Source organism: Pipra filicauda, unplaced genomic scaffold (assembly GCF_003945595.2).
Source record: "Pipra filicauda isolate LSUMZ 115617 unplaced genomic scaffold, ASM394559v2 scaffold135_size2527700_pilon, whole genome shotgun sequence".
Classification (NCBI taxonomy): Eukaryota; Metazoa; Chordata; class Aves; order Passeriformes; family Pipridae; genus Pipra; species Pipra filicauda.
The window spans coordinates 1,801,468-1,828,714 of record NW_024103829.1 but is presented as its reverse complement, the minus strand read 5'-3'; the positions used below and the strand labels follow the sequence as shown (position 1 = coordinate 1,828,714).

The following is a 27,247-nucleotide window of genomic DNA, read 5'->3' as shown; positions in this document are numbered from 1 at the left end:
AAGGGCAAGACTCAAGTTCCTCAATAGAGAATGCAAGTACATAATACACTCCTTTTCAAAGTACTCTGAACTTTGGATTTCACATGAAGATGCTATTTGTATAGTAATGCAGAACCTGTGAATAATATCTTTACAGTTTTACATAAATGGCCACATTTATTTCATTAAAAATAAAGTAGGTATAAATCCATTATCATTAATGGCTGCAAATCAGAATATAACACCTCTGTATTTGTGTAGAAATCTGTTTAGGTTGATGGAGAAAGAAATGGGGCTATGAGTAGGTACACAGATGCACATGTTGAGTTTGTGACTCGTGGCACAGCTGCACAACATGCACAGTAGAGCTAAACCTGCAGCTTTGCACAGTGCTGATGATTATGCACACCACCAAAGAATTATACTTTCTTTCATTATCTCCATAGATTATTTTGAAGACTTCACTTTGGGAAGAAAGCTGAGCGGCCTGTCTACAGAATGTAAACCAGTATATTTTGCAGATGAGTTCCTCAAATACAACTAACTTAAGGAATTCTTTTAATAATAACCCACGACGATGACTTCTTTAAGTCTTTTGAAATACAATTATAAGCTACAAAATATAGAAGAATGGTTCGATTTCTGAATACATCCTCTTCTAGAAGGGAACATATTATATTGTTATTATGTGACTAATAGCTATTAAGGTTGCAAGTATCCTAAAATGCATTAAACTACTCATATGTAATGTACATGGAGAACAACTAGCATGTATAAGTCATAGCTACAGTTTTTAAATTTTGAGAATTTAGTGACAAATGGTTATGTTGATCTGTGCCAAGACTAACACAGCTTCTGAGAATAAACTTACCATAAGCTATTCATTAGATGCTTATTGCTTAGCTTCTACTTTAAACTGTAAGACTAACAAGGCTACACAAAAAATACTAGCTCTAATTTTCACTATCATCTATTAATCAAAAGACTGTAAAAGTTTTAAAACAGCATATTATATCACAGTAAGTAATTTATAAAAAATTTGAACTAATATTACTCCAAATAAGCGATTTCAAAGCAGTCACTCAGGACAGAATACACCCTCCAGTTGGGAGTCCTGTTTCTGACACAGCACTTTTGGTTAAATCAGGGCAGGTCTGGCACTCGCTCCCCAGTGATGCAACAAATTTCTGGTAAGGACATTTCATTTCACTTTTAATTTCATTAAAAGTGTCACACAACATTTTATTCCCATCTCATAAAGCCACCCTTTTCCTGAAATCAGAAGAAGCTATTGCAATTAAATCTGATTCTTAATTAAATGTATATTCAGCAAAATAAAATATAAAGTTATGGAAGCACTATGCTTATTGGGAATGCTCCAAAGCCAAGAGGGATAGGGGAGGCAGGCAGAGAGGGCACGTTGTTAGGAAAAAGAGTACAATTTAAATCACAGGTAGGACTTCAGTAACTTCAAGGCAGTCCTCAAAAAGTCCTGCTAGTCTAGCATTGTCTTTGTAAAATATATGGCACTAATTCAGATTTTGAAAGCTTTTCTTTAAAGCACTACATTGTGAAATCTTTGGATTTTTTTTCTTTTTTTCCTTTCTCTGCCCCAAAGTAACAATCTTAGCCAGGTGTCTTGCTTATGTGGACATTGTCCCTCACTCAAAACAGTTAGTCTGGAAAAAATTCAATAGTTCAGATTCCTCTGCTTCTGGAAAGCCTCCTACTAAAACCAATGAGTTGCACCAGGAGTATTTAGTCCTCAGTAATCCTCGTCTTTGTTATTGGTAATTCAAAGTCAGAATAAGGATCAGAAAAATCTACCTGCAGGCTCTGTCACAGGTTGCAGCATTAGAACTGTGTAAGCTTCTTAACAAGACAAAGTAAAAATTTGCTGGTTTCATGGATTCTGCCCACTTCCCCTAGCTTGTTGGGAAAGTTTCTTATTAACAGCCCCAAAACACCTGCTTAAGTTCACCACAGATCAATACACATACAGTCACAATGGACCTGCTGAAAATGCAACTGTGTGCATGCAGACTATGATTGTGGGCATAAAATACAGTCCCATGTGTTATTCTCTTTGTTTTAGCATATAGCACATTTACCTATCCCAAACCCTGCAATACACAGGTTATATCCTGATTTACTCCAGTTGCTTCAAGAGCCTCCTCAGCTAAGCTCTTTTATATACATCAATTAAAATTCAGGAGTAGCCTAGGCATGCTAGGGAATGCATGTGGTGAACAATTTAACCCACCCCATTCCATTAATCTACCCAATTTCCTTAAAAAAGAGTTGTAATCTCCCTCACAGCAAGTAACATTAAATGTAGTGTAAGATACATATGTTCACCAAGTGAACATAATGAGAACATATTTATTTTTTCTAGGAGTAATGAGCACACTAAACAATTAATTTCAAAGCTATGCAAGTGTTAATTCACTGACAGAAACAAGTACCTGGGGCTTTTCCGATGATATTTTCTAGTATGTCTGAACATGAAATTAATTTTATAACTGTTATTTAGTCAAAAGCCAAAGAACTCAAGATAGAAGTATTTGTTTTTAAAAGATTAGATGATCCAGAATAATGAACAGTGTTTAAAAACCATGTCAGTGAAGAAAAAGACGACCAAGGCATGAACTCCTTCTATTAATATCTAATTTGAACTGCCTAGTTCATATTTTACATCCACTGTGCCTCTCAGAAGGCTGTATGAAGCACAGTTAGATGCAGCCTATAAAGTCCCTAACTATCACTGATGAATGAAACTGGTGAAAGTTTCATTACCAAATCACCAAAAGCAAGTTCTAGTCATAGAAGAGTTTGTAAGATTAGAAGATAAACAAGATCTTAAAAATTAAATACCTATGGTGTCAAATCTTCCAGAAGCTAGCTCTATGTAACATTTCGTTATTGAAAGAATATGGGAAAATGTTGTGAATTTCTCCCTCATGCTTATGTATGACAGAATATCCCATAAATTGACACTTGTGTCAAATGTGCATTTCCTTACTCAAGATCTGAAGAGAATCTTACAAACAATTTATATAATCTGGCTGATAATGTATCTTAGGAGTTCATCCAAAAACTTCAAAAAGGTGAAAAGACTGTGGTTTCACAGCAGTTCAGGCCTGGTTTAATTGTGAGGCAACGAAGGCCAGAGAAAGCTCAGTGAAATGTGAAATGAGTGCAGATGTCAGGGGAACAGTGTGGTCAGCCTTTGGAGAATCCAAGGGAAACCCCCAAAGAATTATTTTAGTGTATTATCAGATATATTTTCTGTTACTGAGACAAATGGCTGCATGTGTGAGCAAAGTCACAAGCTTACTGCAAACCCATTTTATTGCAGTATATCAATGTGATGAGGTGCAACCCTCTTCTCTTTCAATAAGGATAAATTCTCTAGGTGGCCTTTTTCGTCCATGTCAGAGAAACAGCACTTTACACTACAATGATAGCTACAAACCAGAGTCCTCAAGGTCCAGAAAGCTGGAAGATAGGGCTCCACTTCTTTGGATAGACAACCAACCTATGAACCAGTGCTAAAAGAGCAGTAGCACTGCAGCCTCCTGTGAGATAGGGACTGAGAAGCCAACAGGCTCACGGGACTGAGGTCTGACCCTGAATCTCGGTGTGCATTTGGGCAGGGAGAGCTCAAACACACCTGGAAAAATACTCAACTTTTAATCAGAAGACTAATTTTTTCTTTGAGCCACACAAGCTCAGAATCTCAAAAAAGTGCAAAAACTAAGGCCAGTGGATGATCTTGTGATAAGCTGTGCACTGACAGGTCACTGCCTTTAGCATAGCATTTAAGTACTATATCTTCCTCTTTACATTTCCACATAGCTTTACATTTCCCCATAAAACAGACTGCTACTATATCAGAACAAACACCTTTTCGGTTTCTTGCACTCCTTACATAGCCTCAAATATTTAGGGAGAGTAAGACTCATAAGAGAGTAAGACCTTACTCATCATAGCATGCCAGTATCCTAGGAGTGTAGTCCTAGATCCATTACTAGATACTTAAAAAATGGCATTTTCAAAACGGTTTTACCACTACAGATTTTCATGATTCTCAGATTTCCCTGCAGTATGTAAACACTAAGTCTTAACCAAAAGAGCAGTTTTCTAAATCACTCCCACAAAAGTCAGGAAAGTCTTAGCTATGAGTTAACAAAAGCGCACTTTCTGTTACAAAAGCAAAGTTAATGCATTACAGATTAACAAAGTAGCAAAATTACACAATCCTAAACATGGTTTACCTAATCGTGTTGATACCTTAACTTTCAGATTAAGAGCTTGATTTCTCTAACTCAGCAATGCATTTGTGCTAGGTATTACTGTAAATTCTAAAAGGTTTATTAAGATAAAAAACAAGAAGAGTTGTTTCCCTTAGATACCAACCACTCTCCTCTATGGGAAGAGCTCTGGGTGGTAAATTACGCTGCTGGAAACTCTGCATGCTACCTCCTTGACACAACTAATCTCTGCTCAAGTGCCTTGACCCTCACAAGGAAAACTAAAGGGAATACCCACCCTCCGTGCTTTACTTTAAGTACCCAAGTAGTACTAGTATTCAGTGAATTATTCATGTGTTTAACACAAGCACATATACATCAAAACCATACAGCGTAAAGCAGGCTCAAATTTCACCATAACAAAAAATCAGTTCTGAGGCTTCTCCCTACTCTGTGATAAGATCATGTTTTCACACTATAAACAATACACCACATCCAAAAACATTAGCCTCCATATAGCAAATTCAGAGAAGGCATGGCTGAGCACAGCTCTTGTAGATTTACTCAAAGTTGATTTCACTATTATGTATTCATTTTGTTGTCTAACATATTACTTAATTTACCGTAGAAGGTTTTAATTTGGTGCAGCTATCCTTCTCCACATACAGTTAACATTTTAATATTTTTTTCTCTCTAACTGGACAGTTTTTAACCATCCAACCAACTGGCTAAGTACAAAAAGAAACCCAGAGCAACTCCTGTCACAGTCTTGATTCTTAGCTTTATGAATGCTGTTACATTAGAAGCAAGCGCATGCATGGTCTCCACAGTCTGTGAAACCCACTATGCCCAAAGTTACCTTTTTTCATCTTCCTAACAAAAATATATTCCTTCTTTATAAATCAAAACTTAAAGCTTCAGAAAATATTAGGTTTGTATCACAGGCGTAACAGTAGTTTCTGGTTTCCTCACCATAAAACTTATCCATGTCTCGACTGCTTGCACATCAAATTGCTCTGTTTACATGAGGAATAGGTATGCCATTTGGTAACTGCTCATTCACACAGAGAATCATTTAACAAAAGGATTACAGCACAAAGGATCGTTATCATATACATACATTTACACCTCACTTCTATTTTTCTACAAGAAGACAAAAAGACTGAAAAAGAAAGCAAGTTCAGTTGCCCTTTGAAAATAAACTTAATGCCAAAACCAAAAATAGGCCACTGTATCCCCATAACTGAACCTCCCAACTGGACCCTCAATTGTGGGTGTTTGCTTAAGGAAAACCCAAACTTGCATCAGAGACATGTCAGCTCATGACAGGTGAACACTCTACTAAATTTTGATCACAAGAGAGAAATTAGCAACTGCCTAAGTTTAATCATTGGCAAAATCAGCGGAACTAATTTTAGCTAGGCAAAGCAATGTTCTGAGAACTTCGTTAAAAGGTGATTTGCAAAGTCCAATAAATGAACTTGAAATTCAAGGATGAGTGACAATATACATCCAAAAGATCTAGTATATTCAGTGCTTGAAATACATGTGAACATCTGTATTTGTTCCAAGAACATGCCAACTATCTATCAGTACTGACATTCTAAATCTGTTGCAATATGAAGAAGTAAGAAGTAAATTTACCTTTGTGCAACTAGTGTCCAAACTTCTACAAAAATTTCAGTAGCAACTGTTAAATACTTTGGTAAAATACAAAACTGGAAATGGAACTACTGATTTTCTAGTAATTTTGTGTATACATCAGATCATTCTAATCAAAAGGGAAAAAATAATCAGCATCTAGAAGTAAAAAAGAAATGTGAAGGACTTATTAATTGTACACTATAAACAATAATGGTTTGATATGTGAAGGCACATTTTAAAATATAATTAAATGCCTGATAATTGGGGGGGGGGGGGAAGAAAAAAAAACCTCACAGCCAATTTTCAAGCAATATAATTTGACAGCCCATGCAAGTAAGGCAAGAGGAAACTGTTGACAATTTCCCCTTTTCCTTTTAAAACATCTTTGTCTTTTTTTGCAGAAGCACACAGTGATGTTAACACCTTTAAGCAAAGAAAGGTGATATTCTGTAAATACATGGGGAATCATATGCATTATAGATGACAATGGAACATAAATTGACAACAGGAAATACAAAGGGATTCCTTGGAGTTCTTCACTCTTACAATTTTGATTTTTAAATCTTATTGACATTAAATACTGATGAAAGTGTGGGATGGAGGCAGAGGTAATAATCAGATTAGGTTTCCCAGTCTAAAAACATGTCAGTAAACATTTGGATTCTGATCTATCATACTTTGTCCCATGTTTATACCAGAAAACTTATTTTTAAAATACTTTATAAAGGGTGTTGTATGTAGTAGCATTATTTTCCAACTCTTTTACTTATTAAGCAAAATTGCATCTCTGCTGTGAGTCCTCTAAACAGGGAAGAACTAGTATTTTTATAATTTTTAAAGTTTTCTAAAATTATAGTGAAGTATTTCTCCTATAAAAATACTGTAATGATTCTGAAGCTGTGGATTTCAAGCATGAAAATTAAAGTATTGGACTTTTAAAAAAATAAAATTTCCATCTTGATGACAGGTCAAAGCTGTCTTTTCTAGACTACAAGACCACAAAGTTGTCATTCAATTAGGACTGAAATATTAACAAACACTTGTCTCAGATCAGCATCCCTTTGTTTGTGGTTTGGTTTGAGCAGGAGCACGTACTGCAGAGTAACAGAAGTAACGTTATTCAGAAATGATGCAAAGGAAGAGTATCCAGGTAACTGTTCTATAAGTGCTTTAATTATTTTCCTGCTCTTCAGAGCAGGATTGCTTCAGAAATGTGGATTTAGTCTCTACCTCATAGAATCATAGAATGGTCTGGGTTGGAAGCGACATTAAAGACCATCTTGTTCCAACCCCCTGCCATGGGCAGGAACACCTTCCACTAGACCAGTTGCTCAGAGTCCCATCCAACCTGGTCTTGAACACTTCCAGGGATGGGGCATCCACAACTTCTCTGGGAAACCTGTTCCAGTGCCTCACCACCCTCACAGTACAGAATTTCTTCCTAATATCTGATCTAAACCTACCCTCTATCACTTTAAAGCAAAACCCCCTTGTCCTACCCCTACATGCCCTTGTAAAAATAAGCCCCTCTCCAGCTTTCTTGTAGGCCCCCTTTAAGCACCAGAAAGCTGCTTTAAGGTCTCTCCTGAGCCTTCTGTTGTGAACAACCCCAACTCCCTCAGCCTGTCTTCAGAGGAAAGGTCCTCCAGCCCTCTTATAATTTTTCTGGCTCTCCCCTGGACTCACTATAACAGGAACACATCCTTTTTATGTTGGGGACCCCAGAGCTGGATGCAGTACTCCAGTGGGGTCTCACAAGGGCAGAGTAGAGCAGGAGAATCCCCTCCTTTGACCTGCTGGCCACACTTCTTTGGATGCAGCCCAGGATATGGTTGGCTTTCTGGGCTGCAGGCACACATTGCCAAGTCATGTTGAGCCTCCCACTTGACTTTAGGTCAGCTCTTCTTTTAGCTATTGTTTGCTCCCTTTTCCTGAGCGAAGGCCTACCTTCACAGACAGATGAGTTTTGTAAGCAAGGAGGGTGATTAACACCAGAAGTAAAAGTTATATGCCTAATTAAGCTGCTTCTCACAGCACCCGAGGAAGGGATTCACAGCTGCCAGTATGCCAAGCAGGGCACACTATCTGAGTGGGACAAAACACCGACCAGACAAGAGGAACACAACCACAACAGTTGTTCTATCTCACCCTCCTGGACTTACACATCAACTGGCAGCCTCTCACAGGATTGCCTCCAGGATGATGGTTCTCAGCCTGAAACTCCCTAAGTTTAAACACTTATCTCCATTCAAATGCATGAGTTCCCTAGCTTCCATTTGAAACAGGGAGAAAGAGGGGGAAGCCATCACAAGTAATTACAAGAATAAACATTTTGCATAACAGTCTAATTGTTACTGGAGTCACCCTGGAACAAGAATATCTTCATCCCCATGTTCCTGCCTTGCACTGCACAGGATGGATGGCAAACCTGGATGAAATTCTACTGATTAGCTCTTCAGCTAAGATGATAAAAGTGAATCAGAGAACAGACATGATAAAAACACTGCTCCAGCACTAAAAGAGTTTTGACCCAACCCTCAAGCCGGCTTCTGTACTTTTGACGAAGGGCTCATTAATAAGGTGCACAGAGAACATTATGCTGGGAGTTAAAAACTATCTAACTTTGCTTTTGAGCTAAATACTTCTTAGTGTTCCTAAATCAATTCATCTTATCTCCTCACCTGGTGCCAAGATTTAGCAGCATGCAAGCTACTCTGCTTTACTTAAGAAGCAGTTCTTGTTCTACAGTCTTCGGGAAACTATTTCTTATCATATCCTATCCTAACTAAAGAGAACTGGCCCTTCAGCAGTCAATAGTACTGGTTACTGCTGACATTTTAGTCCGACTGTAGATATTTGAGAAGAGACAATATTTTTATTTTTTTCTGTTCTGTATTCATTTCATTTCTCCATTTTATCACCAGCATCCTAGAACAGCTTCTGCTGTGGTTATCTTGTTTGCTTTTTTTTTTCCATCACAATTCTTTTATCACTTTCTCACTTCCATCTGTTTTGAAAAGCTATGTTTGAATTAATTAAAATCTTCTAAATTTTGCATTTTCAATTGGAGCTGAAAAAAGGGCAATATCAAACACAGCTTTAAAATGGAAGCAGAATAATTCTGGGAACCACCTCTCTTCTCCCATCTTGTGTTCCTGTTATCAGCACACACACACATCCACACATTCAAGTGTGTGTGTGAATTTGCACAAGCCTGCTTTGTTCCTCTGATTCTGAAGACTGTCAAGATTAGTAGGGCAGTGTACCTCTAGGACTGATGAACAGACTTGTTAAGGCTAAAATCAGCTCTCGTATGTACCTGTAATTACATTCCAAAATATTACACTACACGTGGTATTTTGAGCACACATCCTCACACCAATTATGGATCACAGTCCTAAGAGTTAGTATATAGACCTAACTAGACACACTAAGAAGGACAGCAGGTTTTAATTTCATCAATACTAAACCAAAGGCAAATCTGATACTCATTCCGATTTTTGCACTGAGCAGTAAATCACTGACTACTTCTTCAATACTGATTTAATTTAGAATTAAGAGTTTTCCTTAATGTGAAGGCTACACCCTATCTCACAAACCTCATTTTTAACCTTAACATGTGACACAATATGAAAACTGCTGACACAAATAATTGACTGCTTTATTATAAATAGAATATTTAAAGTTATTTTTAAATGCCTCATAAATCCACATTAAGTCTACTTTATTGATTTCAGAAAAGTTCATTTTATTTCCATAGCGATATTGCATTATCTGAGCACTTAAAAAAAAAACAAAACACTTTTCTTGGTTTTAACTGTCATTGAAATATCCTTCATTTCAAAGATATCAAGAAATTATCACTATTCACTTTCAATACAAAGCCTCTTACATTTCAGCTGTCATTTTCAAAAAATCATACTGAAAATAGTGTTTCTAAGCAGAGTTCAGTTGCAGTGTAATAAGTAATAATTTCATCAATTAGCAGTATTCAGCATCCACTGAGAGTTCTCTCACTATTATTTTATTCATAGAGTTCTTTGTGGAAGTAGCATACTAAAAAGATCCATTTATCCTTCAAGGTTTTTCATAAATGTGTCATACATCTTAGAAAACAATTGGTTATTATTCTCGCTCAATCTAAATAACTATAATAACTTCCAGGTGTAAAACCTCTCTTTATACTTTCAATCTTCTTTACTCACATTATGGGTCGACGTTCTTAATAACCTATTCTAACACTTCTACCTACATTCACAAATGAATTCTGGAGTTTTGCATGCATGCTAGACATGCCTGGATGGAAGACTAGTCAGCTTATTGTTAAGAGCAGAATAGAGTTGGGTTTCACAGAATGCCCTTCACAATCAAGGCAAAACCAAGCATTTTATAATGAGCAAGATGCTAGTACAGATGTTAACAGTGCAATGGTCGTACAGGAAAATGCTGTGATTATTAAACTCGGCAATAGCTTGCTTTGCATATTTTATTCCTCCTTCCCTCTAGATCCCTGCACATATTTATCAGCACTTTTCTCCTCACCTAGAAGCACACGTCCTGCCTTCTGTCCTTTCATCTCAAGACTGCAAAGGGCTCCCTTCAGAGCGCAACATTATCATTCCTTAATCAACTGACAGGTATGCGATTGGGCAGTAAAAGGTCCTCTCTCAAGACTGGGTAGGCAGCTCCATGCAGACTGTACAGCACAACAAAACAACCCCATGTCAGGAAACAGTAGCCCAATTTTCAGTGATGCATCTCCTACACAGCAGCCTGCTCCATTCTCTCCACATTGGTCAAATGTTTCATTGACTGAAGAAATTCTGGCCAGGACAGCTCATTCCAGCAGAAGTTTCAGTTTAAATAAGGCCTCTCAGAGCACAGTTAACAAAATCACAACAAAGAACCAAGGCAATTGTGCAGCAATATATTAATAAATAAACTAAGTACCACAACGACCTATCTGAAAATGGCGCAGAGTCTAATCTCCATAATGAGCATAAACCTAATGATATTGCATGTATGACTAATATTTGAAAGAAGAGCATCCTTAGGAAGAACATATTAACTAACATCAAACTTTCAAAGCAGCTTTCAATTTTTCCACCTCATTTCTATAGTCTCAAAGTGGTGTGTACAGGTATATCTATTAAAAAAACCACACACACCAACAAGACGTGTGAATCAGACAGTTTGGCTGCCTGGACACTTCTCTCCTTAATTACATATATAATTGTTTTTGAACCCGAAATTAAAATGTCAGAATGCACCATGATTGCCTCTAACTGATGACTAACATCCCATCTAAATGGAAATATTTAGATTCATCGCCTAGATACCTTTTTAATTTGCTTCCAAATAGAGTCACAGGCAAGCATGTCTGCCTTCTCCCATTTGTACTGTTGGTGTCAAGTTGAACTGGAAAGGCCAACCATTTCAATGAACTAAAATAAACGTAATTTTAAGGTCAAGTCACTTGTAACACTTCAGGCAGCAAATGTCATACTCAAAATAAAATTGAACCTCAGATTAAGCAGAGACGAAAGGTTTGGCATTTCAAGGACTTCATTGTGTTTATCACTTTAAATTTGCAAATAAAATATGGACATCACATATATTAATATTTATCATACTAATAATGTTTTATGAAACAATACATATAAATAGTAGAAGAATTATTAAAACCAAAATACTTTTAGAGGTGGGCTTACTCTAATTTCAAATGGTGAAGTCCTTGCAAGACCTAAAAACACTAAAAATTCCTCACTGGCTTAGGGAGGCATCTATGACCACAGTAAAAACCCAGATGTTTCATAGGAAGATATCAGCATTTTGACAGAGGAATGAAGTGAAATTGCCAAACTCAGTCAGCAGCATAGGAAAACAAAGCTGTTGAAAAATAAGGTTATTTCATTTGTAATTTACGATTTGGATAATATTAAGAAAAAACTCCTTTACGTATCTTGATCTAAATAGTCCCCAAATGTACTTGCTTTGGTATTTCCTCCTCACTGTGTCTTCTAATTTTCATTGTTACTCTTGGTTTTTTTCTAATCGTACTTTAAAAAGTTTGCCCACTTGAATCCCATGTTCTTTGTCATATGCAACAACAAAAAAAAATTGGGTATTTTGTCATGGTTGTAAGAGTTTATGAGTAGAAAAAAAGTCAAAGTTAAACCAAAACCCTGTCTGAATCACCTATTATTTCATAAAAGAATACACCTGGCCAATTTAAAGCCAAAATGTTCTTATTTTTAAGAAACATTATTATGAGAAGAAAACCAAATAATTTAGTTAAATTCTTCCACTTACTTCTTTAGCTGCTTTCTTCCCCAGTCACAATTTGACCTGGATATATCTGACTTTTTTCAAAATTTACGTTTTGAACTATGGCCTTGCATTTGAACTGCATACAGATCAAGAGGACAAAATGCCCCCCAAGATCTGTGTAGCCAATCTCTGTTAGCACATTTCACAAACTGATGCTCTGTACATGTAAAGTTGCCAGAGATTTATGCTGCGCTGATCTGCAAGAATTCTGCCCTTTGTAAAAAATGACAGCAAATGAAAATGAAAAGACTTTGAAAAACATGCCCACACAAACACCACCCTCTGAGCTTCTGATAAGGCATTTATGGCCAAGGGTTTCCTAATCCCAAATGTTTGATTTCTTTGCCAAATCACATACTTGCCGAAGTCTTATATAAAGGCACAAATCCTGCTCTTCTCAAAGGCAACAGCACAGGGCAGGGAGCAGAGTGTGTAACACTGTACTGATGAAATAAAAAAGGAATAGAAATCATATGCTAATAAGAGGAGGGAGGTTGCCAGGCAACGAGGGAGGGAGAGAAAGCAGTTTTTGATTTGAACTCTGTGCTGTCAAAGGGTTAGCATAGCCAGAACAAACAGGACATATTCAATCCAGCTTGTCTGCAGCCACCAGGAATTTCAGCTTTTCTCAATATTTTAAATAGAAGTGTGTTCCCAACTCAGTGCCAGTTACATTTGTGTTCCCTGGGTCATTTTACTGACACTGGCAAAATGGTATAGGATAGGATGAAAAGTGCAATTTTTAAAAGTGTTAATTTTAAAAGCAGCAGTCTGTGTCTCTGGGTAGCACAAACTGCACCATGCATGCATGCTGGCTGGTAGATTGGAGAGAGCTAAGCAATCTTGTGTCCAAGTAAACTGCAGTCCATCAGATACAGCCACACCTCTCTGGGATGCACTGAAAATTGTGCAAATTCTGCCCTGTTGCTAAAACTGCCCCCCTTCAAATGCATCTCAAATGACTGCCCTGCACCGTTGTACTTGTCATAGCTGAAGGGCAAAATCCTGCCTTGTGGATCTCAGCTTCCTATATAGACATGTAGTGTTACTTTCTTAGATGTAACACTAAGCAGAGGAAAGAATAAAATTCAAGATTGGTCTACAACATAAAATCATCAGGAAATCCATTTCCGTAAAAGGAAAATGAATTTCAGTTCCTTCTCGTTTTCAGAGTTGCTCACTGCAGCGACTACTCATAAGTCCCAGCCATGAAAAGAGGTGGGAATAGCAGTTCTTATTTGAAAGATCTTCTTAGAAAAAGAGTAGAATGCTAAGAATGTGGAAAAAGTTGGAAGTTGAACTCATAAGTAACATTGAAACTCAAAGGTTGAGGGAAAATGAAAAGCACGAGTCAATTTTTTTTTCCAACACAATTATTTTGGAGGACTTGACTGAATTTCAGCACTACAACCTTGCAAACTATCAGCAGTGGAGGCAAGACCATACATAACTCCTTGAGCATCAACAGGATTTGCACATAAAACATAAAAAGATAAATGTTTCATACAGAAGACTTTCCTTCCTACTTGCCAGATCAAATTTTAACCTGATGAGTAAATCATATTGTTCAATCCTCTAAGACAGACATGGTAATTGTGGTCCATAATCTTCCATGAGGTCTTAGCAATCATGCTGTAATTGCTGTTCCACTCAGCTAAGGGTTTACTATAATAAAACCTCTAAAACAATGAAAAGACTTGAGAAATTCATTAAACAAAAACAGGAAGCTTTGTTTCCTCACTGATTGTTTGTTAAATGACCCTAGGAAGACACAGCCATCAATCTGGAACAGCCATCTGATCATCACAACAAGCTATAAAGCAATAGCATAAAAACATTCTACACACTAAAGCTTCATTATGGAACTTCAAACAACTAACAGGTATCTACAACAGAGAGAAACACTGTAATAATTGGGGTTTTTAAAAATAAAAGTTTAGCCTAGATCAAATGAAGCTGCTTCAGCTATTTATTCACATAACTTTTGCCTGACAGTTTTGTGAGCCACGCTGACTAGTAGAATTACCTGCTATCTTGCTGAAGGTTTCCTGTGTTTTAACAGTACTTTTTATTTTTCAATCCCTGCCCTGCATCCCCCTTTGAGCAAAACAAGCTTAGCTCTCCAACACACCTCTCTACCTGCAGTCTTTCACTGTTCTCATCCATTTGATGAGAATATGAAGGATTAACGTTGCCAAATCAAGTACTTGGAAATTAATGAATGGAAAAACTGTGAAGTGTTGAGTAGAATCATGAACGACATTATTGAGTATTGGTCTCTGTGTGCTGTGTTTTCCTGACTGCTTTCTAGTTTTCTCTGCAGTCTCTCTAGTCATCTCATTCGGTGATGTTTGGGTGGTGAACACTTTATAACTCTTTGCCATCCAGACTACAGCTAGTGAGAGCAGGTCTCCCAGCCTTCATTGGTAAGGGCTTCTTCCCAGCAGAGCAGAGATGCTTTGCCACACTGTCACAAACCTGAAACGTTGACAGTAAATTAAAACCCATCCCCCCAACATAACTTAGTGTGAAAAAGGGTGTTATCATTCTTACAGGAGGTGGAGAGTATGTTGGCACTTCACAGATCTCACCTTCCTTCTGAATCATCTGTTGCATATGTTTAAAAGGGAGTTGGGTGTTGATGGGTAATTCCCTGTTGGACCAGCAGCTGGGTACCTAGAATGTTGTCACAGCTGTTTCCACCCCAGCACTGATGTCAGAAGTGAGAATAAAGTGAAAGGTGTGAAGGGCTAGAGCCATGTTCTGAAATTGCAATCTGGGAATTGCCTGAGAATTATCAGGATAAATTTGTGTCACTTTCACTTATAATACAATGAACACTGTCACTATAAACTGTGTCAACCTTTCTTTTCATTTAGCTTCAGACAGTATAGATGGCTCTTAAGTCACATATTTTTATTGTAGAAGTTATAAAATTCATCCCAAGCATCTTTGGTGTTACTTTAGAAATCTAACATTTGCTGTGCTTTTTGTTCACTGTGCTCTTATTTCTGTGGTGGTGTAATCCATAGGTATAAATAAATTGCTATTGCCTATTGTGAACAAAAGCTTTACAAACAACATTAACTTCAGGGTGCAAAGGAATGTTTCTTAAGGACCAGACTGCGCCCACTGGGTCCTTAGTGAGGACACAGGTGGCTCCACGAGTTCCTCAGTGCCTAGTGGAATGTGGAATGAGGTTATAGGCTATTTGAGCAGCTCACTAAGGGTACAGACAGCACGCCTGAACTCAAAGGACTCACCTGGCTTCAGGATCGGTTAGGGAAACAGAACTTCTTGTGTTTCCTGCTGCATGTAAAGGCCACTAGGGAAGTGCTCATAAGCTTCAAGGAAGCCTTATTGTACAACCTGCAGTTTCTATACTGTTTGAAGTAGCAGGTTTGATAGAAGTGATGGTTCTTCATTCCCTGGAATATATACTTAGCAGGTGCTACGCATCATGGACTATGACAGCAAGGTAAGCAAGTTTCACTTGTCAAGTTTATTCTTCTCCCAATTCTTCCCAATTGAAGATTGCAATAGATATAATTACATATGGCTTATACACAATGATAGGAAGGAATCGGGTAAAAACAAAAGGAGAGGTGAAAAAAGGAAGACTTTCTTTCCCAAAGTATCCCTGGGAAGCTTACATGAAGTCTGTAAACATTCTCTGGATCTTGCATGTACATTTCACATAGTTTCACATTACAAGTTAGAAAGGGACTGCTTTCCTCAAAATGTAGATTTCAAAAATTCTTAAAAATATTTAGAGAGGTAATAAATAAAAATCCAAGGCAAGTCCTTGTACCATAAATACAAGGTAGGTACTTTCACATGTAGCTATTTTTGAACAGGCTTTCTTTCCTTTTGCTTAGAGTATCTGCATCCAAGGAATATTAACAGCACATTTTGACAGTTGACTGTATTCAAAAAAAGGCAGTGTTTGGAGTTTGTGGGGTTGGCAGTAGTTGAGGGGAGGTGGAGTTGGTGTTTTGTTTTGATATTTTGGGAGCTATTTTTGTGGTAGTTGTAGTGTTTAAAAAAATAAATAAATGGAGACCACCATATACTTAAATCACAACCCACCTAGTCTCCCACAAAGCAGACTTTCAGAACACGATTATCTATATAATTCCTTTATCTTCTTTGTTCAGCTTCCCCCTGGCGAAGCTGAACAAGGGGGACAAGATTCCTTGGAGATAGCTTCCTGGAATTTTTCTTTTGTAAAATAACTTGGAGAACTGGCTGTGATTTTAGCTACTTCTAGCACAGATTCTCAGCTCCTCTTTAATGGATGACATGTTTTTTTTATTCAGCCTTAACTATTTATATAAATTATCAAGTAATACCTGGACTTCGAAGATCATATTTAATATTTTAATTATATGAACTTGAATTTGAGACACTAACCGCTGAGATAAGTTTCATTAAATCATTTGTTCAGTTTTTATATTGTAGCCAAGAAATTGACCAAAACATTCAAGTTGTGCTGCCAGTGCTCAAGCTGATAGATTGCTCCCCTCAACAAACAAATTACTGAGAATATTTACCTACAATGATAGACTTAGTTAACACACACTGTCCCTACTTCAAAAATAAAAATAAAATACATTTTATTGAAAATACTTCCCCCTCTCCCAAAAAAAAAAAAAAAAAAAAAAAAAGTTCTATGCAGGGGAAAAAGAAAAAACCAAACAACACCACGGAGGGCTACAATTAGATTATAAGCAATTACTGATATATTCATCTGAGAGACAAATCATACAATGACTAAATTTATTTGAACAGATGGGGAAAGGACAACACGTTTGGTAAGAAGTAGACTGCCTTGATTTCCTTGCTAGTTCAAATGATTGCTGAAAACAAAAACACAGTAAGATGCTGAGCAAAGTTTCTATTTGCAGCTTCAGAGTAAAGCAAATGCTAGCCTTTTCAAAATCCATCAGTCTTCTAAATCATGTAGTATTGCATACTATTACCAATACACCCTCCTATCGTAATATTGTTCTTTGAATCTGAGTCATATATCTAGAAATGCAAAACAATGTAACCCTAGAAATATTTTGCATTAAAAATTTGAGGAAAATACTCACAACCTGTACAACTAAAAATCAATCCTTTGTCATAAAAAAAATTATCTTCAACCCTTGAAAAATCCCAGATTGGCTGCTCTGAAAACACTGAGCTGGTAAAAGACTACTGATTTCATACCACAGTGCCTCCCTAACTACCAGGAAGACTTCTATGATAGTTCATTCTTCCTGCTCATTCCACTTCTGGAGATGAGTCACGGTTTGGGCAGCCGCTCAGTTAGGAAATGGACTAGGCACAAAAACTCAATATGAGAACTGATGATAAAATTCAGTCACAGCTGACCTAGAGGTGTGTTCAAGCTGCTGCTGTGCACATTCAGGTATTATGACTCGGTCCTCAGTGAGCTGCAACAGCCCACCCTAAACTTAGTACCTTACATTTCAAGGTAAGGTACAAAAAGTTGTGTCAGGCAAGAACAAGACTATCAACTGCAAGTTGATATATTCCAGACTCTTCATAAAGAGCTGAAGTTTACAGCCACATGCGAGGTCCTGTGAAGGGTGGGAAAAAGCTACCTTGAAGCCCAACCATACAAACTGGCTAACATGGGCAGGAGTTCACCACGTACTTCACTGCACTAGCAGTGGTCAGTCCGCCTCGCACCAGGGCAGGCCCCGAACCTACTTCCAAGATCCCAGCCAGACCTGAAGCAAGGAATGTCATACAAAAACATTAAGTGCCACAGGTGCAGCAAGCCACTTGAACCTGCCATCCTGCTCAGCCTTCCATGCAACTGCTTTAGTCCACGGAGACTGGGTGCAGCCCGTGCGCTCAGCTTGGCCCGTGGTGGGACAGCGAAGAGCTGCGGTCCTGCACATCTCCACCGGCCCACAGGCAGCTGCAGGACAGAGAACACCAGCCTGGCAGCCTGAGGCCGCCAAGGGCTCACCAGGTCACGGCCCCCGAGCAGCGCCGCCCCGCAGGAACCCTGCCAGAACCGGGAGACCGACCCCACCGGGGAGATGGGGCTCGGCCAGACCCCGCCCTCGACTTCTCCGTAGAGTGAGAGGAGCGGAGAGGGGAGGCGCCGGGCGCCACCCCCGCACACCCCTCGGCCGGGTGACTGCCGCGCTGCCCGGGGCGAGGAGGCACACGGGCACAGCCGGAGCGCTGCGCCCGGCGCTGCCCCGGCGGCCGTCCCGGCAAGGGCCGCGGCTTCCCGGGCGGCAGGCCAGCCCCGGGGCCCCCAGCGCCGCCAAACTTTGCCGGGCGCTCCCGGCCCGGGCGCCGCCGCCGGGCAGAGCCCCCTCCCCGCTAGCGACAGCCGCACGTCCCGGCAGGGCGAGTGGGTACCTCAATGTCCACCGGGTCCCGGCTCAGCACACGAGCCATGGTGTCCGCACCGCCACCGCCTTCCCCTGGCTCCCCGCAGTCCCGGAGTGGAACAGAGCGGAGCTCGGGAGGAGGCGGAGCCGGCAGCCCGGGCAGCAACGCCCAGGTGGGCGGGCGCGCCCCGCGCCGGGCCGGGGCCGCCCCGCGGGGCAGAACCGCCCGGGGGCAGGGCACAGGTGTGCCGCGGGTCCGGCACCGCCCGCGGCAGGGACAGCGGGTACCGAGGGCAGGGAAGCTCTGTATGGGGGGCTCAGCACACACTGCCCCGCCGGGAAAGGGCCGGAGTCCATGTGCCTCTCCCCATCACGGACCACGTGCACACCCGGTCTCCTGCACATCCTGGAAGGGAAACTGCGCGGAGAGGGCCAAAGATCACCCTGGGTGTTTATCATGACAATCCCACAGGAGCAGCCTGCACGCTATGAGTGCTGCACCTGGGGCCACGGCCCCTCTCCTGCCCAAAGAGGGGTGGACCCTTCCCAGGGTTACACTTATACACTCTCCCAGCCCAACTGGCCTAGGCTGTCGCCGAACCTTCACTCTTGTCCCGACAGGGACAGCGAGCCTTCCCACCTGCTCAGAGACGCCCCTCCCAGAAGCCATCCTGCTGCGGGAAGTGCCAGGAAAGCCAACAGGCCCAGTCACTGTCTTTGTGAGCTCTTCAGTGACTTTCCTCCCAAACATTGCGACTGTTTGATACCAGAAACACAATATTTATGGTATCACTGAAATAAATATTCCCACTGCAACAAACGTACAAAGAAGTTCTACCTTCCCTGCTACCTTAAAAAAAACAAAACCAGCAAAAGCAAGTGTTCTCCATGGGCTGGGGGGGGGGGGGGGGGGGGGGGGACGACGACAAAACAACCTAACTCAAACCACCACAACAAAAAAATAGCGAACAAACCGAAAAGCACCAAACAAGCCAAACACTGTAACATCAGTTTCTAGACAGCACTTTCAAGTAGCCACACCTATGATTCTCCAAAATACAACAGTTTTTATCACCATTTCACAAGAACAGAGAAGTTTAAGACTAATCTTTAATTTTCCAATATGTGTGCCAGACAACTTCTTGGGTTCTTTCTCCCTTTCTCAAAACATACCCCAGATCTGCTCTTCAACATTCTCTTTATAGCACTCATTTTATCCAGTTAGCTTTCATTCTCCCTTCTTTATTACAGCATTAAAAAAAAAATAATAGAAGATTAAAAAAGGGCTGCCTACTCCTATTTGCTTTACAAAAAGCCTGGAAAAAGTGTATGTAGCTTCTGGACTGATGACCCTTTGGGTGCAGGAGGGAATTGGCTTGCCTTTTCCTTTCACATCTCTGGAGAGAAAACCTCTCACAGAATAGCATGAAGAAATAATTACAAGGTAAAGAAAAATGGTTTCTTTCCATCTCTGTAAATGAGAACTTTTGAGAGGCCCAGTGGAGATTTTTTTTTTCTTTCATAAGATGTGGAGAAATAAGGCTGTGATCTTTTGTGTCTCAAGTGAGATCTGTGTTTTCTCAAGTCTTTGCTCCAGCACTATTGCATAACAATTCTTGCTGATTACAATCACCCATGGAAAACAGTTAAACTGTTGGCAGGAAAATCAGAAGCAGGATCTCCTGCACTGCGAGTACTTATCTCTAACAAATCCAAGAGTCTTTGGTTCATTTCACTAATATTGACATTGCAGAGCAGCTCAGTGGTCTCTGATGCTAGCTGGGGAGTTTCCTAGTTGCATTTGTTCCTGACCTACAGTAGTATATTAACTGTGCAAGTGCATTAAGTGTAAGTCATTTTCACAAAGATTATTTCCATGCATATGTAATGATAAACTGCTTTGTGTCCAAGCACTTACAGTTTTCCTCCATTTGTTCTAAGGGAGCATTTACATTAGAAGAGACTAGCAGCAGACACTGAGCTCTGCATTACGCCCATCTTCTCTCTTGTTCTGCAAGTTACAAATCATTGGTTACCCTCATGTAATCTAGCAAGTCAAATGAACCTGACACCTGTAGGATTTTTGACCTGTGAAACTAGAAAACAGTAACACCATTTAGATTTCATAGAAGCAGTTTTCCTTACAAATGAAGCAAGACCTATTCTGCCAAGAAGTACAGGTCAGAGAAAGGGATTTAGAGACCTAACAATACCCTGCTATAACTCATGGCTCCTCTTACTTCTGTTCCTACACATTTCTCTTGAGGATCAACTTACTGCCTTTAAACCACAGCGGTCAGCCAGGCTATGCCACCTGCTGCTGTTTGCCAGCTTTCCCCAGCAGTTCAGGAGGGCTGGTCTTCCATGGATCACCCATCTGAACTCTGGATTCTCAGCTGTGGCAAATAGTGCTTTTATCAGCACTGAGCATGTTTACAGCTGAACTTTGTTTCAGAAAATAAATGGACAGACAGATAAAGACATGCACAACATTCATCAGAATACAAGTACCTCCTCTTTTATAAAGTAAGAGTTATAAAAAAATTCAGTAAGACAAGTTTTACACAGCCCAGATATGGTTTGGGCTTTTTTCATAAAGAAGTGCTAAGCCTCTGATTTTAAAGTTTTTTCTCCCCCGGCAGGATTTTGAAAGCAGCAGAAACAGAGTGATGCTAAAGACCTAACTTTCACTTCTGACATGAAATGCAGTTAAGGCTTGGTTGAGTTATAGACTTTTGAAAGTTGCCATTAACCTTTTGTTCTTTGTGCTGTTCAGGTAAAATCTGCTCACATGCCAAAGAAATAATTGCACGTGAACTTTCTCAGAAAAGCTTCAGGTGTTCACTGCTACCAGAGCAGCAACAGCCTTGTGCTGGAAATGGCTGCCCACTGGGAGGGCAAAGGAGGACGGGGCAGCAGGCAGTGAGAAAAGACATGTCCTTCAATTTCAAATGGTTTGAGGAACACAGCCTGCAATCTAACACAAAAGATTCCTCCTCCAGCCATTGCAGTAGTTAGTCTTTGAATTTAAAGGGTAAACTGTAGACTCAGAAAGTTCAACATTCAAATTCTGGCAGTGATGTATTAGGGAGCCTAGAGGTCTCAGTGTACTGACATATAGTACGAGCAGCTCCCCACTTTTTCATCAAAACTGCCCCTGATTCACATCATTCAAATACTAGAAACACAGACATCCCAGACCTTAATTTATTGTGTAGTTGTACCTTGAACCTCTTTAATCCCACGCTTTTTTTATTCCAGGACCAGGTTCCTCATTCGTTGCATTTGATGAAGAGTGATGATTACAGTCACACAGCATCTCCCAGCATCTGAATTAGCAGCCCAGATTACTCTTTACACGTAAGCAAGTTCATCTGTCAAATTCATAGGATTTGGAAAAGCCTGAATTGCACCCAAGTTGCTCTTTTACCTTCTTCGAGCACCTCACTATGACAGTGAAGAGATATGCATTTCAGTTACATGCTGCTTGTGCCCTCTCTGGCTCAGCCAAGTTCAACAATGTAAAGGTGATATATCAAGTATGCAGAAGGTCCAAGAGAAATGGGATTAGCAAGAAAATGCCATGAAGATGACAAGCAGCTTCTGAAGGCTCCCAACAACTTCATTTTGATTTCTTCCCTTATGCTTGGAGTCATAGTAGCAGTGGTGGTGACTTTCCCAGGACAAGGCAAATCACTATTAAAGCTGAAAGAAGTAGTGCTGGGTTCATCAACTCTGAGGACACTTGTTTTGCATGTCTTCACTGTACTGGTGTTAGGGAGGAAACAAGCGTATACACGTGAAAAAGTTGAAGGCGAGAGGCTTTACGGTACTGTTTCTGAAAGGTCCATAAGTAAAGAGCCATAGAGTAACTATGCCAATCCTTTGTCCTCACTCATCTTAATCCAATACAGAAGGACTGGAATTCAAGATTTAATTTGGGGAAGCTTGCTCTGACTACCTCTCCCAAAGTAGCGGCATTGATGTTGCAGTATATAATTACAACTTTGTGCATTTCTTCAGCAATTTAGGGAAAATGTTTAACTTAAAACATTCACAGTAGTGAAGACATACACTGCCTTTCTAATCTGCTTGTTTGCAATTGGATTTACTCTCAGTGCTTTTCAGAGAGAATAGCTACACAGGATAACCCAGGGTATGCCACAGTGCAGTGGTACCAATGCTCTTTAGGTATGAGAGACAATTATTAATTCTATTAGAAGCTCTGACCATTTTCAGATGTAGCCTGTGGGCATGGAATTGTAAAGAACAAATAGATGAATAAGTAACATAAAATGGCCACCATGTGAGCTTTGATAAGCGCCCAAATGCATTTAAAACTAAAAATGAGCTGTTCTTTAGTGAGTCCACTAATTTATTCCAGCCATCTGTATCAGTGTAAACAAAAGCTTGTCTCCTAAAGTGCTTAATAATTTTTAAGATCTAGCAAGGACCACAAGTTTCAACATGATCATCTTGGGGGAAAAAATTAAGCAAAACGAACCCACATATTTTCACACCACAAACATCTTTTGATAACTACTATCATGTAATTCAAAGAAATATTAGAAAGTAAAACTTGTTCCTGGCATAGCATAATGTTTTCCTATTTAAATTCCACCAAATGTTTCATTAGGATATTTTAGGGGATGGAAAAATCTGGCTATTTCCCCCCCTCCAGTCTCCAGTGATGACATCTGTAGACAAACCCTATATTTATTACCAAGCTTGAGAACTGCTAAATTGATGTCCTAGGTTTCCACTGCTCTGAGAATCTTTTCTCTGCATGTGCCTCAATTTATTTTCAGGCTCTTAATGTGCTTCTCATGTTACTGGACCTTAGCTAAGTGAATAGTCAAGAAGTCTAAGTGTTTGTAAGCTAAGAAGTGTACACATTTGGCTTGAGTGGATACAAGCAATTAGTGATCTCAGATTAAGATGGGATTTTGGAGCACTGAACATGAGGGAGACAAGGCTGAAAGTACTTTGTAGGAAGAGTATGTTGGACTCAATTTTAGAGATACTGAGCAGCCACTCAGTTACATCAGATCAATTATCCTTTCTGGACAAAAACCAAAATCCACTATAAGATCAGAAAATTTGAAATTCCTTAGTTGCTTCTGAGACATCTCGTAGTTGTGGTAGAAGGGGTGTCACATTCAACCTTTCAGTCCTGGGCATTAGAAGCAAAGGGTGCTGCTTTCCAGACATATACACCTCTGGGGTGAGAAGAGTGAAAAATAAGTTCTATTTTGAAGGGCCAGGTCCAGTACACTGCATTATTTGCATCTTCTACATTCCCCCAGGAGCAAGTTTCTGACACGGGTGAGGTCTGCCCTTTGAGTGAGACCTGGTTTGGAACCATTTCACTGTGCAGCAGGGAAGTAGGACAAAATGATACCGAGCTCACCTGAGTCCTGTAGGTGTCAACTGGCTGGTGTCTGTGCAAACTGACCTACCAGTCCTCCCTCCCCTGGGCAGAGAAGGCTTCCAATTCTCCAAGTCAGACTGCTAAACTATTAGGGAATGGATGTACTACATACCTAACTTCTGGCAACAGCAAGTGTTTCTCCATTCAGGTAAATGTTAGAGATGGGGAGTTACTCCTTAACTTATGACCATGCAAAATTAACTACTTCTGTGCTTGCAGTTTCAAAGGGAAGCATGCAGTGAGATCAGAGGAAGATCAGCCTCCAAAATAGACAGACACCACCAATATACTCGCTGAACTATTGGCATGAATTTACCCCTCCAACCACAGCATCAGCAAGAAATTTATTTATTTTCAGGGATTCTGTAGTTTTGTTGCTTTCCAGAGATACTGACAAGGTACAAAACAGCCTCTTGAATTATTTACAAAATAATACTAGTTTGTAACTATTCATCTCTATAGTTGCAGTATAACTCGTTTCAACTTTGATAGCTTTTCAAATGCATCATAAAACAAACATTTGACAAACAAAATGGCTACTGTCTGCTTTTCAAAATTACTATTTTGAAAAGAAAAAGTGCCACCAGGTTAACATCCCTGAAACAAAGTGTTTTGGTTGTTCTAAATTTAATAGCTCAAAAAGGAACAAACAGGTTTGTGTTTTTCCAAGAGAAATATAGTAACTGATGTCCTTATAAGTAATTGCAATTAGTCCTTTGTTTCTGCAATACATCCCTTCCTCTCATGGCTGAAATCCCAGCCCTGCTTGGTAATACCTAATGACCAACAGCAGCAGTTCTAGGCTAGGTTAGTACCTTTTTAATACCTCCAACTATGCCCCGTGACCAAACAGAAAAAAAATAATCTGACAGTCATTGCAGAATCTATTATTAAAGTACTAATGAGAACACTACAAAAGAAAAACCATAGCAACTGATAGGAACCATGTGCTAGTCTCATCATAAGTCTGCTTGGTAGGCAGGTTTGCCAGAGAAATATTAGTATTAACAGAAAAGGCAAAACAAGAATAAAGAGTTAACTTGTCTGATTTTGTAATGTGGGCACTTTTCTTCTCCCTAGCATACATATACTGCATGACATTCCCAGAGGACTGTCTACATGCTTGGAGATGACAATTTATAAGTTACATTAATTGATTAGCTGTGTAATGGCACATATTAGCTTTATATTCATAGAAATCTTCCAATTTAGTTATTATAGTACAAAAAACTAACATTTTCTTTTTCCATGTTAACTTAAATACATTTTGGATTGCCATTAAAACAGCAAAGCTTTCCTCCCTCCACCAGTGCTCTATATAAACACCAACAGGACTCTGAACATTTTTACCCCTACCTTCACATGCCTGCAAGTTGCTTCCTACAGCGAGTTACATTACATGCAAATTATTCTTTTACACTGTCCTGTAACTTCAGCAATTGTGGCCATGTACACCGTGAAATGTATTGATCCTATTGCAAGATTTAAACCCAGTTAAAAGGCCATGTTGAAAATCCTTTTCTAATAAAGGCTACTGTCTTATCCAGATCTTTACAGTCTTCAGTGCAACAAACCCCAACTATAGCTTGAATTTTATAATAGCATTCAACAACCATCAGCACTAACAAACACAGGTAATTAACTTCAATGCTTTGTTTAAGCCAAGCAATGAAATATTGCTGTTCTATAGTTCTTTCTATTGCATAAAAATTACTGTGAAGTAACATAGTGCTTGGACTGGAAATTAAGTAGAAGCAAGTAGCGAAAAAAGAACAAAAACTTAACCAAGTATGCCATGGGGCAGTTCAAGACAATCTCTTCCCTAGCTTGCTATAGAGATGACTTTTACCTATAGAGATGACTTTTACCCAGGACCTATACTCTGCATAGAAGGAAGCAAATTTCTACTTACAACCTCAGATGTAGCTGTGGCACCCAACTGCTGGTATGAGATGATGGATAAAGAATATCCACAGTCTCAGTTGTTGACTGGAAAACTGATGTTCAGATAATATATGTGACTTGTGGTACATCCCTATGTCCTTGCTAAACTGCTAGGCTGATGACAAGCTAGTCATCTGTCTTGGACTGTTTTGAGCAAATTCCTGAAACTCTTGCTGAACTGGTGAAATAGGCTAACTTGACAATTGGCAACGGTTATTGCCTTCTTGGCAAGGTCAAAATGAATTGAAGAAATTAATTCCTACCCAAGGTCCCTGCAAAATGTGGGTAAGACGTTAATTCACTGCCATCCTAGCCTAAGGTAGTAATTGTCAATAGGACAAACAGTCTACATCATCATTTTCTCTCTAATTTAATCAAGGTCATATTAGATCACTACATCAAATCAAGCAGAGTCAATTTGATTAAAAAAAAATCTGAGCTAAACCAGATTCCTTCTGGAAATTAACCCTTCATAACATTATCCACCAATGCAGAGCATCTTATTTCCACTGAAAATGACTACTGCTATGACACACACCATGCTTAAAAAAAAAAAAAAATGCTCTCCCACCAAATAAAACAAGACTACATTGTCTAATCTCATGCCTAAGTTTGTGTTTTGGCATTTTTTTACTATGTATTGCATATGCGTCTCACACAAGAAAACAACAACTTTCACTGAAACTGAAATGTATGTCTGACAAAAATAATGTACTCTATTATGCTGGGTGCCATTTATCTCATAAAAGTTTAGATCCTAACAAAATACAAAAAAAAGCCAAACCATGATGCTGTGGAACTGCCCACATCTTACACAAATGAGTAAAAGGTTTGGTGTTTTTTTGCTGTTGGTTTTTTGGTTGGGTTTTTTTGTTTGGTTGTTTTTTTTCTTTTGGTTGATTGGTTTTGTTGGGGTTTTGTTTGTGTTTAAGATTACATCCAGTAGAGCTCCTTCCCCAGATTTGGACCAATTATCACTTTAACTGCAGTACGTACATATCCAAGATTTTAGTGTAACTGCATAATAATCTATTGCTATGGCAACTTTTGGCTATGCTACATTCCACCTTCATGCAGACTGCCTACAGTGGACTACAGCCACAACAGCCAGCTAGGAAAGTGTGATCTCCACCTGGCTGGGCCTCATGAAGGGAGAGAGGGTCGCAGGTATAGTCCTTTTAGCCCACACAGCAAATTCCTGCTTCAAGCATTCCAAAAACTTGAAGGACCCTTCCCACATGCCTCATAACACCTACATCAATAGCTTCTATAGCCAAAACAATTTTTTTTAACTTGTCAAATAC

At 39.5% G+C, this 27,247-nt stretch overlaps 1 protein-coding gene and 1 long non-coding RNA gene across 2 annotated transcripts in view; one reads left to right on the top strand and one right to left on the bottom strand.

The window, feature by feature from the left end:
• The window catches only part of DPYD (dihydropyrimidine dehydrogenase), a 338,238-nt gene extending 319,547 nt beyond the window's left edge, over positions 1-18,691 (bottom strand). Inside the window, exon 1 of the mRNA XM_027740750.2 lies at positions 18,597-18,691. Coding sequence (XP_027596551.1) covers positions 18,597-18,635 — 39 coding nt within the window. The 5' untranslated portion in view covers positions 18,636-18,691. The remainder of the gene's footprint in view (positions 1-18,596) is intronic.
• A 928-nt stretch (positions 18,692-19,619) lies between these two features.
• Positions 19,620-22,440, top strand: LOC120322607. The gene is made up of 2 exons (XR_005562415.1): positions 19,620-20,012; positions 21,830-22,440. It is a non-coding gene; the product is annotated as an uncharacterized LOC120322607 (long non-coding RNA).
• The last annotated feature ends 4,807 nt before the right edge of the window (positions 22,441-27,247 follow it).